The 15,544-nt window shown below is 40.9% G+C and overlaps 1 protein-coding gene across 1 annotated transcript in view; it reads right to left on the bottom strand.

Annotated features, from left to right (window-relative positions):
• Positions 1-5,256: 5,256 nt before the first annotated feature.
• Positions 5,257-15,544, bottom strand: part of AGPS (alkylglycerone phosphate synthase) — a 107,812-nt gene continuing 97,524 nt past the window's right edge. Inside the window, exon 19 of the mRNA XM_004701451.2 lies at positions 5,257-9,533. Within this exon, the coding sequence (XP_004701508.1) occupies positions 9,412-9,533 (122 nt within the window). The 3' untranslated portion in view covers positions 5,257-9,411. The remainder of the gene's footprint in view (positions 9,534-15,544) is intronic.

The following is a 15,544-nucleotide window of genomic DNA, read 5'->3' as shown; positions in this document are numbered from 1 at the left end:
CCCTCCCAGGGAGGCTTCCGTGCCCAATGAAGGGCTTTGGCCTGGCTACAGCAGCCTGAGGACCAGCCTGCCCGGCGGCAGCGCTTACTGCCCTTTGATTTTAGCATTTAGAGCTTCTCACCTCGTGGCTTTACAACGATCCCGTATCTTGCCATTAGAAGGAAAACTTTCATTCCTGTAAAGTCTGACAAAAAGCTTTGTTTCGTGCTCTTAACACATACGAGGGGCTTCCTAAAGTTCGTGGAAATTTGCCATTATCTCTCCATTCCATTTTCCCAGGAACGTTCGGATGCCCTCTCATCTGTAAGTGTTTGATTTCTGGGATTGTTTACCTTGGTTCTTGCAAGTCTTTGCTGCAAGAATTCATGCAGCAGAAGCACTTTTGTAAGTCCAAGTAACTTTTATGAGGGAAAAGGAAGTTTCAAGTATTACAGTCTCAGAAAACATGCTATTTCTGGAAAATGTGCAAGCACACGTGGTGGGACCCTGGGAATAGCATTTAAGAGGAGTCCACTGAGCGGAGGGGAGAGGAGAGAGCAAATCTTGAGAGGCACATGAACAAAGGAGAGTTCCCACACTGACCTGCAGGAGAGCAACCTCAAAGAGCAAGGTCTGCCCTTTGTATAGGGGGTGGGGAGTGGGGCAGGCATGGCTGACGGTATTGACTGAGCTCATTGGCTGAGTTTAGGTCCACATGGGTGTGCCCAGGTTGATCTCCACCTGGGCCTAGGTGACCTGGTTCTGAGCATGCTCCACCCTGGATCGTCCCCATAGGTGTCCGATGTGGGCCTGACCTCCTTGTGACCCCTTTATTGTGGTATGGACAGCCAACTTTAGCATAGGCATTTGATGGAGATGACCCCCTTTATTCCTAATCTTTCTAAATTTCTTTTTTTTCATTATTTAAATCATTTTATTGGGGGCTCATACAGCTCTTATCGCAATCCACACGTCCATTGTGTCAAGCACATTTGTATATTTGTTGCCATCATTTTAAAAAACATTTTCTTTCTACTTGAGCCCTTGGTATGAGCTCATTTCCCCCCTCCCCTCCCTCATGAATCCTTGATAACTTGTAATTTTTTTTTTCATGTATTATGCTGACTGATGTCTCCCTTCACCCATTTTTCTGTTGTTTGTCCCCCTGGAAGGGAGTTATATGTAGATCATTGTGATCGGTTCCCCTTTGCTCCCCACACCTTCCCCTTCCCCTGCTGGTATCACTGCTCTCATTATTGGTCCTGAGGGGTCTTTCTACCTTTCTTAAGTACTTTCCTTGCTGAGGTTTATCTTTATTCCTTTTACTCTTATGATTTGATAGTAACGGTGTAGTCTATCTTAATTGGATCAAGTATTAAGTCCAGCATTTCATCATCTTAGTGAATCTCCTGGGCTCTAAACACACGAGCAGAATATGGGCATGTTAATTGAAAAGCAGTTACAGCCACATTCTCCTGTGCAAACAAGAGCTTGACCTTTCCGATCAGACCCACCAAGCAGACTCCTTTGACTAGTACCACGAATGACCCTGGACTTGTTGTCCTGGTGACAGTCCCTCTCCGAATGTGGCATCAGCTGAATTAAACATTTCAGCCTCCAGGGAGATGTCAAAATGTTACATGTGGAAAAAAGGAAAAAGCTTTGTTAAAATTCATGTTCAGTTTGAATTGATACTGCAATGTCTGCTGTAAATGTATCTCCTAGTGGTGGTACTGTGGTTCAGGCACTGGACTGCCAACCACACAGTTGGCTGTTCAAACCCACCAGCCAGGTCTGCAGGAGAAAGAGGAGGTTTTCTGCTCCTGTAAAGATTTACAGCCTCAAAGTAATCAATACCATGAAACGGTACATATGGGAATTGTTCAATTGGTGTATGTATTGCTTTATGTATTCTCAACACTAAATAAATAAGTTAAAGAAAAAGATTTACACCCTCAAAAACCCAGAGTTAAAAAAAAAGAAAAACACATCTACACCCTCAGAAACCCACAGAGGCCCTTCTACAGTCCTATAATCGTGAGAGCAGTCTGAATAGGGTCCAGGGCAGCGAGTCAGAGTAGGTTTGGGTTTAAATAAAAGACACGTTGGCACTACTCTGAAATGTGTCTCCAGAGAAGTTAGGATCAGGCAGGATCTAGAAACTGATTTGAATAAAAGCTGATTGGACAATACCTGAGGTGGGAGCCCTAATGGTATAGCGGCTAAGCATTGAGCATTGCAGATGTCAGACAGTTTCCTGAAAAGGCAATATTTATTCCCATTTAGACAAAGCAATTGTTCAGGAAGACTGTCTATCTGTGCCCTTTGGGCTTGGCAGTGGGTTTTGGTTTTTATACACAGGGTAGAAATAAGATGATTTCTGTGGTACAATGAATTACACTTAAAATGGCCTTTACAGCCATGGACCTCTAACTCCCACAAATCGACTGGTGGGTCACAGTCTTGTAAGAGATTGATCAACTTACTATGTAAATAATTAACAATGACCACAAAACTACCACTGAGATGATTCTGACTCATAGTGATCCTATCGGAGAACTGCCCCTGTGGGTTTCTGAGTGACTGGTCGTTTAGAACTGCCGACCTTGTAGTTAGAAGTCCACTGTGACACTAGGACTCCTTATGCAAATAGTTACTTGAAAATTCTCTCAGTAGGGTTAAAGCCCCTTTGCAGTCCACTAAGGAATTGGCCATTTGGGAGTTACGTATCATCTGGAAGAGGGGAGTGGTGTAGAGTATGTCTCTTGGACAGGGGTCTCTGCCCTGAGAACCTTCTAGACCGGAAGAGAGCTGTTAACACTGGTCAGAGATGGTGGGCTCCCACAGAGAGGCAGCTGGGAAGGACAAGGTAGTTGGGTGCCTTCAGGCGGGGGGCAGCTGACGGCATACCTTCATGCAGGTTTGCCTGATGCTTAAGAGCTGTGAGACCCCTATCCCCCAGGACAGGGTGGTGGGAGCCACAGAGACCTTTGGGCGGCCCAGGCTTTGGTAGTGTGGTGGCCAGAGAGAACATGACCCTGGGTAGCAGTGGTGGAAGCCAGCAGCAGAGACCTTGAGGGACCCAGCAACCAAGGCTCACAGAACAGCAGTCTTTGCAGCATCGAAGCAAAGCCCAGGGAGGCCCCATGGAAGAGCGGAAAGCACAAGCCGTACAGGCCCCCTGCCCCCAGGCAGTGTGGTGTCCACAGCATCTGAGCCCACCGTGGCATGCCTGAAAATGGACATGGGGAATTTGAGGAGTAAGTTTCCTTTTGGAGAAAAGCTTACTCTTTGCTATGATTTCCACTTCGCCAGCAGTGTCTCTCAAGGGCTCAGTTCTATCTCAGGTGAACCCAACACTCATGTCAGTGAGGGCTGTCTCATTCCTAACGATCTTCTGGCCCATGTGCGATGCATAGCAATTTCTAAGGTTTGTTCCATCTGAGCTTGTATGACCCAGGTAGAAAAAGAAGAGTTAAAATCGTGAGTAGCTAATGACTACACGCCATCATGGTCACTTGATAGTCTTCCAACATGGGAACCCCAGGTGGAGACAAGAATCAACACCTGTGCACATGTCCTCCACTGCTAGAGAAGCTAATTCATTGCCGCCACCACCCCACCCTCGACCTAGCACAGCATGGCGCTGTCAACAATGAATGGGTTTACAGGAAATAACGCATTTTTCTAACAATGAGTGATTGTGGTATTGTTTTATTGCGGGGCCCCCCCCCCCCCACTTTAAAAATCACACATGGGCATTTGCTCATACAGTCTATGAAAACCAGTAAAAGAATCCACAACACACATGGAGAGCACAGGAGAGACGATGCGTTGAGCCCTTGTGGAAAGCAGTATGGCTCTTGCTGAACTGACAGAAGTCCGGCTGGAATCTCAGGAACTTTCCTTCATGCTACATACTCACTTTCGGACTACAGATGTAAATGGCTCACATACAAGTGCTTACCCACAAGTTGCTCCCCAAAGATGACCACAGTACCGGCAGGACTATGCACTGCCTTCGAGGAAGACTCAGGATAAGATAGGATCCAGTCAAGTTGTACCACAGCCAAAGTATTTCACAGGCTTAGCAGAAAAGACAAAAATTAAGGAAATTAACCTACACTTATTTCTCACGATTTATTATTGTCCAGGAACAGAGATATTACTCGGAAGGCACCATCACACGAAAAAGGGCTGACACACAACCGAACAGACACCCCACCTTCCGGCATCAGGTGGTGAGTGTCCCGGGTTCTGCGTGAGAACGCAACAGCCACTGAGCCGCCGCGAGGGCGGCCACGCTGCAACAGTGGGGATGAACGGAGGGATGAAAAGTACACACAAATCCCACTGAGTCGCTAGATGTGAGTTCAGGTCCACCATACGATGAGCTTACTAGAGGTGAGGGGTTACCAGTTTCCTCATACAACTACTCAATGCTTGGCATGGTCTCGGAGAGGAACTGCTTTGACCCTCCAAACCACCTGTCTTCAAAAACCTATTCACTCCCGCTCATTTAAAAAAATGGCTAGTTCATGAAACTAAACAAAGCAAAACCAAACCCCAACAAGGCACTGTGAGCTTTTGCAGAGATTCTAAGTTGCTCAAAAGATAATTCCCGAAGCATTTCATGTCTTCTGGGTATGTGAACAAGTACATTTTAAAGAATCAAACAAGGTTTTGTAGGTGTTCATGTGGTTTTCTTGACAAGGAAAACGCTATCAACAGTAAAATGTCTTAAAACCGCACACGTATTCGCTATGAAATACACAATTTTGTTTTCTCCCTCTCTGACTTGGAATTTTGGTCTCTGAAACATGCTTTTAACGTTATGTCATGTATTCTTCCTTGTGAAAATCTCCCCCTGGAAATAAAAAGTGGGTCTTTTTGTGTTCACAGAACTCCAGTATTTAGTTCTCTTTGGCTTGAACGGCTCATATCAATGTGCAGTATTTACCAATGGTCCTGTGTCGAAGAAATGACTGTGGGGTTAGTATAGCTCAAGAGGGCCCATTCTTCAAGTTCACAGGAGACTACCCATCTCCTAAGAATATAGCCTTGACTTCTGGCTAACATTAATACGCTCAACTACAAATCAAAAGGGGGTCTGTGATCTTCAGATTGTACGCAGCAACAGTTACACCCATGAAAATTATAAAGAATTTTCTGTTTTTAAAGTGGTGGAAACACAGATGAAAATGAAAACATTAAAAGAAAAATTCATATACAAACAGAAGAATCAATAGTTTCACACTCCCTTTGAAGAACAAAAACTTAGACGCAGGTCCTTTTTATTAACAATGTTTCTAAAATCTTTTGACATTACAAGCCATTTTTACAGTTAAATTACACACTAAAGACATACATTATTTGGCTTAGGGATTAGAAAGATGATTAACTTACATCCTTCATATCAGATACTGCACTTCAACAGTTTGAGAAAACCTTTTATACTTTCTAAATTCAACATCTCTGAGGTGTTCATTTTCCAGGAAAGTGAAATTAAGATGAATTAAAGGAACTTATTGGCATGTGGTTTATTGGAAAGGTGATGCCTTTGGCAAGGCTAAGCTTCCAAAACTCAAAAAACCAAAGATCAAATACCCTGGATTCTCAATTATTAATCCCAAGCTATGTGCGTTATCTTGTCTTTCCCTCCCCGTGAATGAAGCTCTGCTTTAAATCTAAGTTACTCAAGATTTTGTGATGAATAAAATACTATTATAGTGGTCCTTAATCCCCACTTCTTCCTTTTCGTTTGGTAATTGAGATATACTTTCCACAATGTTACACTTTGGCCACCTCAAACACCAGCAGCATGTGCATTCTGTCCATCAACCTACAATAAACACCGTGCTCTACATTTGTATGGTACGGTAGCTCAACAAAAGCGAGTTTCCCTTTGAACAAGTCATATAGCACACTTCTGATTGGGACCACTGAACTTCTCTGATCAATTATGGTTAGGAAAGAACATGATAATGGCAAATCACTGGGGCCAACATGCAGAAAGGCATTTTGAAAATGCAAACAAAGAATTAGCAGTTCCTAATATTCTTGAGATTTCCTTGCAACCATCTGTATCCCATATAGACATATGCTGATGAAAATGGAATCTTTCGTTGTTTGTTTCCCCAAAACATCGACCATGTATGCACAATAAAAGGCTACCAACTTCATATAACTTTCAAGTAACAGTAATATAGTATGAAAGTAATCTTAGGACAACCCCCAAGTCCTCAGAAAAGGAACTAATTTCATCCTTTGTGGCAAAAAGCTTGACCCCAATGTGTGGCTCCCTTAGTCCTTCTAAAAAAGCTCCAGTTACTTAGCACACAATGGCATTCACGTATGCACTGTCAACTGCACTCAACGTTAAGGCATCAATTTCTCTAGGGGCCAAGAAAGCCGATTGGAGTATTTAGTACTCAGGCTACTCCTCACTATCAGCAAGTTCTCATTCCCACTGAAACGTCAACCCAAATGTGACATCATCAAAACTGGGGAAAATGTAACTGAAATGTAGAAAAGACAAACATATGAGATGTAGTACTAAAACAGGCGTGATATTTAATACAAGCTTATTAAAAATGAGTAAAGAAGCTTTACATAAACAAAGGTCTCCAGCTTTATGAAGCCATTTCCCCCAGACATTTCAGAGTTAAAAGGCAACATTTAAATGTTTCTGAGAGTATTTATGAACTCAAGTCTTCTGTAAATTTACAGAGGCAACTCTCAGAAGCAAGCCCAGGAAACCGGGGGACTGACTTTCTAATTTACTAAATCAGAGTTAAACAGTATTGATGAATGTTCATGTGCTTCAAAATGATTCCATCGTTGCCATTATAAAATGAAAGCTGGGAATCCTGCATACATGGAACAAGCAAAGCCAAAATAAAGCACGCATTTCTACAGCGCTCATATAGACCAGTGAAGACAATGATTCCGGGTGTTGCTGCTGCTCGGTGCCGGTGAGTTGGCTTTGACTCAGTGACCCGACGCCAACAGAACAGCGCACGGCCTGGTCTGGCACTGTCCTCCCCAGCACTGCAACGCTGCAGCACGTTCGTGGAGCCACTGCGCCAGTGTCTCATTGAGGGGCTTCTTTTTCTCACTGATGCTCTGCTTTCCAATCACGATGTCCTTCTCCAGGTCAGCCCATTCCTGGTGAGATGCCCAAAGTAAGCAAGTCTGTCTTGCTTCTAAGGAGCACTCTGGTTGTACTGGTACACAGTTTTCTAACACAAAGTAAAGGACTCTTGCGGGTACAGTGGCTCAAATGCTCGGCCGCTACCCAAAAAGTCAGCTGTTTGATCCCCACAGCAGCAGTGGGACAAAGACGAGGCAGTCTGCTCACACAGGTAACAGCGTTGGCAGTTCTACTCTCTCTCTAGAGTACTGTGAGTTGGGAGTCGAACTGACGGCAGTGGGTTTGTTTTGGTTTTTGTTTACTAACACCAAGCAAAGACGTCCGAGGTTATTGAAATCTGAACTCCCTCCAAAAGTGTTCTAACAACCACATGCAAGGAATGGATCTGCTGATGAATCTGTAAGTTTCATTTTAAAACTTTTTTTTAAAACTCAGGAACATGTATACACTTCCAGTGAGCTATTATTAGTACCTTATCACACTTTACATTTCATTTCAATAATTAGAGAAATTACTTTGATGCATTTTTATAAAGCTGAGAATTTTCATTTTAGAGAAAATTTCCTCAAGTATCCAACTATTTCAAAAATGAAGGGCTTTACGCGGAGGTCTGCTGGAAGTTGTATGATCAAAACAAATCACCATTAAAGAGAGGCAGCTTCTAATAGATACATGCTTCAGTTTTGTTAAATATTTAATTTTGATTTGCTTAGAGATTTAGGTTTATTAGTTTGAAGCCAAATTTAATAGTTAAAAATGATTTATCATTTTGAAGTCTTAAAAATACCTTTTTGTCAATTTTAAATTTCCGCTTTTCTGGTTAAGGCTACTTCAGATATAAAAGATATCAAACTGCCCCAAAATACTTTGGAGCTGCTGCTACACAGACAGACAGTATGTCCTTGTAAAGGATCGTCTGCAGATTGGCTTACACTAACTGATCAAATATCAATTTTAAAAAATTATCAAAAGTTAGTATTGCATTAAGAAAAGAATCCATCTCAAAATGTGATCATGAACCTTGACAGGCAGTAATTCAAAGTAATCATTTCACTCATTTTAATATCCAGGTTTGAATGTAAAAATGCTTGGCTAAAGGTGATTAATGTTCTCATTATTTAAGAAATATGACATTTCAAACTTTTGATTATGGTATGTATGCATTATATTACTTTCTTTTTAAAATTTAGGTTAAACCAGTAATTCAAAACAGGCATTAAGCCATTATTAAAAATTAAATGGAAACTTTACTTCCAGATGAAAATTTATCATGCTGTTTGGATTAATTAAAATTTTTTTCTTTTTATCATTGGAACTGTTGGGGCTTTCAGATTCAGTAACAGCTCAGTGAAGACTGTTTCCTTAGTCCAACAATCCCTCCTACTGGAGCTATGCGGGAAAGATGTCTCCTTCTGCTCCTGTTGAAGCTGCTGCTTCTGCATCTCAGCACAAGACAGTGAAACAAGAAACGTGAGGAATCTACAGTGAAGAAAGACATGGAGTTTTGTGGTAAACCTGTTCTTCACCTACACTGGAGTCAGCTCTACTTACGAAACGTAGTGAACAAACTAGGATGTAACACTAGGTTATGTCAGGGATACAAGTACAGCTGACGCGGCAGTAGAAACAAAAAACACAGGATAAAAATGCATCCCTTAACAGTACAATTTGTATAGTGATGACTTAAGGTCTCTCTCTACATATACTAATTGCAAGGAAAATGCAGGTGAAGCACCTGACAAAACTGAAGGCATCCCAAAGAGCAAGCTGCCTATCCCCTTTCCTGGCCTGATACACTCTCTCCTGAACCGCCTACCACTCACACTGGAGTGTGCCCCTGAGCAGCACATGCAGACACTACTCCTGAGTAGGAGCCTTCCCTGCATATCTGCTTCCCAGAAACCACCTTTGGAAAAGAGACGACACCAATATCTGCCTTTCTTCCCCTCGAGGAGGACGCTTCAATACAACACAGCTGGCGGCATCCTCCTTGGATATAACAACAGCAGTTTGTGCTGCCTGAATAAAACCTAAAACGATAACCGTTTGGCTGTAAACTGATGCACCTACAATGAGAGAGATTTTGAAATACCCTCTTTCAATCCATAGATGTAGAAACAAAACAAACTAAGGAACGGAAAAAATACAAGACTTGAAAACAAACTCATTTCAAAACCAACAAACAAACAGAGTTGAAATACAGTCCGTGACATATTTGATTACTGGTATAACCATAGTTGAGAAATTGAGGGGGGGGGGAATGATGTTTTGCACTGAATTTATAAAAGGTTTCCATTTCCAAAGATGTTGTTGGGGTCCACGTATTCCTTGACAGACTTCAGCATCCCAAGGCCGACATCAGAGATGCTTTCCTTAAGCCACTGCTTCCGCAACTTGCCCACTGGAAAAACAAGATCAAAAATGCTTCAGTATACACTGTGATGCTGGGACCAATCAATCTTGTGACCATGAATGAACAAACACTGTGTGATAAATGCTTTTATTCAAAAATGAGAAATGTTTTGCTTTATTTGATTTATTGAGCCCACCAGACTATCAAGCTCATTAAGCCCAATGTCTTCCCAGGGGATGCCTGTGCTCCACACGGTCTCTTTTGTCTGTAAACTATGAAATGGAGATGGAGGAAGCGTGGCCTAAGAGGACGGCCCATTTTACAAACAACAAAATCAGAAAAACATGAATTTCACAAAAACACACCCCCTCTTAACTACCAAAACAGGTCAAGGTTTCAGCGAAAAACGAAGCAACTGAAGAAAAGCATCAGACCCAGGTGAAAGTGCCGCGTACCACAGAGCGAAAACAACAGGACATGTTTGAAGGACTACAAAAGCTTAAATAAAGAAGAAAAGCTGTCCTTTAATAAACATTCAAAAAAACCCAACAACAACAACTTCATGAAGCTTTCCACTTCCAATTCCTTTTTTTTGTATAACTACTTTTAAGCAAATATATTCCCACATAGTGGCTACTTTCCTCCTATTGTTTTTTAGAATTAGAAATGATTTTTAAAAAAATCTTTTTATTGGGGGCTCGTATAGAGATGATTTTTTAAAGCCCCTAAATAAACACCCAACCCGGCCCAACTCAAACCTATCTTCTGCTTTTACGCATTGAGGTATATTTCCCTCCTTTTCCCCTAACACTTAAGTCATTTATTCTTCTGTAGTTTAGTGACACAACTGTTAGCAGCTTATGTGATATTCTCAAAGGCACTAATGAAAAACAACCTTCTCTAAGTAGATATTTTACAAAATATAGGTACTTTCTTTTTTTTTTTTTTAAATATAGGTACTTTCTTTGGCATTAAAAACTAAAGCAATATGCTGGTGTATGGATGGTGAAATTGAAAAAAAAAATTTAATTTATGGTTAGGATTATTTGTGATTATTACTCAACAAACGCATTCTTGTAATAAAGGAATCCAAATGGTCATTTCCCACAAATGCTCATTAATGATTCAACATCATCAAAAGTAATTTAATTGGCCAACCAGAATGGGAACCCTTTCATTAATGTTTTCAACCTGTCAGTCTACAATGCATTCCCATTTATCAGGCTGCTGTGATACACTGGAGCATCTGCCTTTTGGAAACCTTAAACTCCACTTCAAACTCAAACTATCTTTCGTGTGCAATTCTGCAGGAACCTGCCAAGCTGTCATCAAAATAACAAATAGCACGATCCCCTGAGAGTTCAAAATATCGCTGGTTGGGTTCTGGAAGTAAAAAAGCATTGCTGGTATTAAGATGGAGTGTGGGGGTGGGTGGTGAAGGCAAAAATGACAAATTCTGTTTAAGAGAACGAAAACCAGCAGACACCCAGGACACAGTCTTACTCATAGCCCACTTCAAAGATGTTCTTCTACTGAGTCCCGGAAGAACCACCGTGCTTTGGCCCCGTTCCCTCATTAGCACAGAGGAATTGATATGTTCTAAAATCTTCAATCTTGATCTTTTATGTTTTTATAAACTACAGAAAAAGTTGCAAATCGGCTCCTTCCAGGTTTGCCCCAAGAGATTAAAAATAAATCCAGACACAGTTACTCTGTGGGTGTAGAAACGGCAGGGCTCTAAGCTGTCCACACTGGGCTGCTGGAGCAGTCAATGCCGTCTCCCCGGGTATCTGTACTACAGCTGCATGACTGTGTCCTGTGGTCACAGATGCAACTGTCCCGAAAGACTGCAGACCACTGCTCCAACAAGACGAAGCACCCGGGAACGTCAGCGGATGCCCACCAGCTAGCTGCCCGCCTGGCTCTGCGCCTCCAGGGACAATGCACCCCACAAGGGGCAGCACCATCATCTGAGAAGCCACCCAACAGCCACAGCGTGTTTAATGAGGTCACTCACCAGGCGCTGGAAAACAGAGGGTGCCTGCAGTGCATCATTAGTTCCGTCAGAAGGATAATTTACACATCCATCTTGTCAAATTTTCTATGCTTTATACTTTTACAATAATCAATCAAACATACATTTGATTAGTGAACTAGAAAGTTAAAAAAAAAAAAAAGCAAGCAAGCTAGTAGAGAACAGCCGGCATAGCTATGGCCCCTCATGAACATATTTGATAAAAGAGTTTAACCCCTTGGTGGCAGAGGTCGGTGAGCTGCTTCCACACCTGCTAACAGTTTGAACTGGGGTCGGAAATCGTGGCTTATGCAATTAAAGGGACTAGGAATCTTTAGGATATGTAAATAATAAACAACTGTCTAAGCATAAAATCTAAATGAGCCTTTATAGCCAACATAATAATGATTGGGAGTGATCTTCTTAAGATTTAATAGAACTTTCTTTGACTGTGTCAGAGCAATTAATTTTAAAAGTGACATTAAAGTAAAATAATGATCACAAACATCAAAAGGCCCTAATCTCAGACAGGGCTGTTACTTCGAAGTTGAAGACATTTATTAGAGTTGATGTCACTCACCAACAACAAACAGCCTATGTACAGTCCTTAATGTGCACTGCTAGACATGCAGAAAGTAGCGGATTACACAGTACATGCTACACATGTCTAATATACTCTTTGGTGGCTGCCTCGACATTTGTAGAATACGTTTGAGAAAAAGAAGAAGAGCTACTTTTATGTTGCACTACTGAGCACTCTTTGGATGTGGTACACATCCACTGAAAACTCACATATGCATTCACTCATACCACATGAGGCTTCCTCCTCTCCCCAGACCTGGCTCATCTGATGTGGTATTCAAGGCCAGTGACCCAACTAAATGTCTTTGATTTCCGATTTACAAGTACAAACCTAGCCTTGGAGTCAATACCAGAGCTACAAAAAGCCAAGAGCACCATCTTTGAAAATAAGGTAGGGACTCTATGTTCATAACTATTATTTTAAATATAATGCCAAGTTTTAAGAGTCTTGGGTATATTTGAAAAAGGATATACGGTGGGACAAATACTATAGAAAACAAATAGAGGAAATATTTTGGCGTGTGCTTAAATTAAAATAATTGTTACCCTTTTTACAATTTATTTTCTAGTGATATATATATACACATATATGAAACAAACTTCGGGCTCTTCCAAATAACACAGTACATTTTTTTAGAAATTTACTTCTGAAACACAAACTGGGACGCATGGGGTAGTCTTCACAGGCACAGGCTGCTCCCTCTGGGTGTGAGCTGTCCCGTGAAATGAGGCATCCTGACCAGTAGCAGAACAGAACGAGCAGACTCATGGACAGGGTGGGGAGTTGTGTATGGAAGATGTGGACGTGGTAGTCAACCTAGCCACCAAAAAAGGGTCTGGAATTACTTTCTGAGGTGTGAGGAACTGATGACTTGGCAGAAAACTGCCGACCAGTTCTATCCTACAAAGGATAAATCTGGGGGCTGACAGGCAGTTTCCTTAAGCTAGACAGTCCTTGAAAAATTTAAATATATGAACTTGAGTATATGGCCAAAAGGATTTGTTGTTTACTTATTTTAAAAAATATATGAACAGGTCACACATTTTTTTTAATACAAAAAACTACTAAAGCTAAAGCTTGGCAATAAAATTTAGACAAAGGAGAAGCCCTTATCATCATAGCTTATTTTCCAAAGTTCGCCTCTGAACGTCTACTTCAACACTATTCTGTAGGCTGATTTAAAACAGAAAATCTAAAACAAACCAACCAGAAAATCTAAAAAATTAAAAATAAAATCTATATTTAGCTGCTTATAGACATGAACTGACACAGCTGTGCTTGCTGAAAAAGTGCAGCAGACTTGAAGCACTTACTGATGAAGATCAAAGACTCCAGCCTTCAGTGTGGTTTGTATCTCAAGATAAAGAAAGACAAAATCCTCACAAGTGGCCCGATAAGCAGCATCGTGATAAGCAGAGAAAAGAAGTAAGTTGTCAGGGATTTCACTGTACTTGGATCCACAATCAACACCCAAGCACACATCAGTCAAGAGATTACACACACTGATGGCACTGGGCAAATGCTGTGCACAAGACCTCTTTAGAGTGTTGAAAAGCAGGGATGTTTGTTAGTTTGAAGACTACGGTGTGTCTGACCCAAGACATGGTGGTATTTTAAGTGAATAAGGAAGATCCGAGGAGAGTTGATGCATCTGAATTATTTGCTGGCGAAGAACACTGAAAGTACCATGGACTAGCACAAGAACAAATTTATCTTGGAGGACATACAGTCGAATGATCCCTAGATGTGAGGAGGTGAGACTTCATTGCATGTAACTTTGGACACGTTCTCAGGAGACCAGTGCCTGGAAAAGGACGTCATACGTCAGTGAAGAAGAGGAACGCCCCTCAGTGTGATGGGCATTTGCAATCACTGCAACAACGGCACGGGCCTGACAAAGGCAAGGATGGTGCAGGACGGGCCACGGTTCCTTCTGCTGTACTCAGGGTTGCTATGAGTTGGAACTGAAGACACAGGACCTGACAACATAAAACAAGCTGGCTGTGTGCTTAGTGGGTTGTACATGTTGAAAATACATGTTCAACGTTAGCCAACAGATCGCTAACTGTAAATGTTAATGTGCAGCCTTTAGGAGCATATGCGATGGAACTGACTAAAAACATAAATGTAATGCTAGGTTAATATGAAAAGTCATGTTTGAATTCTTTATGACATCATTTGACTTTATTTTCTAATGCACTTCTGATGTTAAGATAACAAAAACTTTAAGCACAATGGGTGTTGACCAGGGCAATTACAATTTTCTATTATTGTAAGATTTTTCACTTATCGTAAATACTGTAAATGGAAGTGTTCTTCATGCTATCATTTCAACTTGTGCAGCTTATTTAACAGTTCTAAGTGCCTATAAAGTTTAGATGGGGTTTTTAGAGATTATGAAATAAAAAAAATAAATGGTGACAATATATTACAAGAACTGGATTCAACCTGTCTTTAGAAGCACAACTAATTGCTAATTTTATTACGCATATCCTCCCAAATGGCTTAACACATTGGAAGTTTAATTCAGAGTGGTAATCAATGCTCAACTGGTCAAATGAGATGAGATAGAAAAGGAAACATCATGTATTCTGTTATAGATTAAATTGTGCCCTCCTAACCCTAATCACTGTATCTGTGAATGTGACAAACTAGTTCACCTCAAACAAATTTTATAAAATGTCACTTTTGCTCTACATAAAACCCAATCACATGAAACTACGCATAAAAAGATAATTATTCTGTAATAATAACAACAATGTACTTCAGAAATTCTCAAAGTAAAAAACATCTTATTTATAAGCATGCTGGATAAAAACATTACTCAAAAGATTTAAAGTTTCTTTCAAATGTGCTTAAATATGTCCCTGTAATCATTACATAGTTGTAAAAAAATTATCTTGGTACATGACCTAGAATGCTAAAACAACCTTGACAAAGAAGTATTAGGGTAGGAAAATGGTATACCATTAAGACTTCCTGTAAGGAGACCTAGTGGCGCCACGAGTTAAGCATTGGGCTTGAGAGCACTTGTTTTACGGTTTGAACCTTGGTAATATGGCTGCCTAATCTTATTAGGTTACCTTCAAAAGAAGGAAAAGGAAGTATTTTTTCTTTCAGCATCCAAAGAGAAGGGGTACTGCCCAACCCACTCACTCTCTCCTAGTGATAGATTTGAGTCTAGAAGCTACTATCAATTTAGCAGATGGTATGGGAAAGAAAACACAGTATTGTCTCCCTCAGCCTTTTCTCTCTTGGACTAGACATCTCAGTTTCCGGTGGGAAGAAAGAGGCATTAGGGCATTCTCACTACAGGTTTTGCTCTCAGATCTCAAATCTGTTCAACTTATGACAGAGTTCAAATATTTTAATGTTCAGCTAAATTATGGGTAAAGTTGGCTTTTATAAGTTACTCTAGAATAATCTATTTACAACACTGCTGCAGTGGGAAAATATCATAAT

This window comes from Echinops telfairi, unplaced genomic scaffold (genome assembly GCF_000313985.2).
Source record: "Echinops telfairi isolate 266 unplaced genomic scaffold, ASM31398v2 ScPeMD7_3;HRSCAF=10, whole genome shotgun sequence".
Taxonomy (NCBI): Eukaryota; Metazoa; Chordata; class Mammalia; order Afrosoricida; family Tenrecidae; genus Echinops; species Echinops telfairi.
The sequence above is the reverse complement of the archived record's forward strand: the minus strand, read 5'-3'. Positions and strand labels throughout refer to the sequence as shown.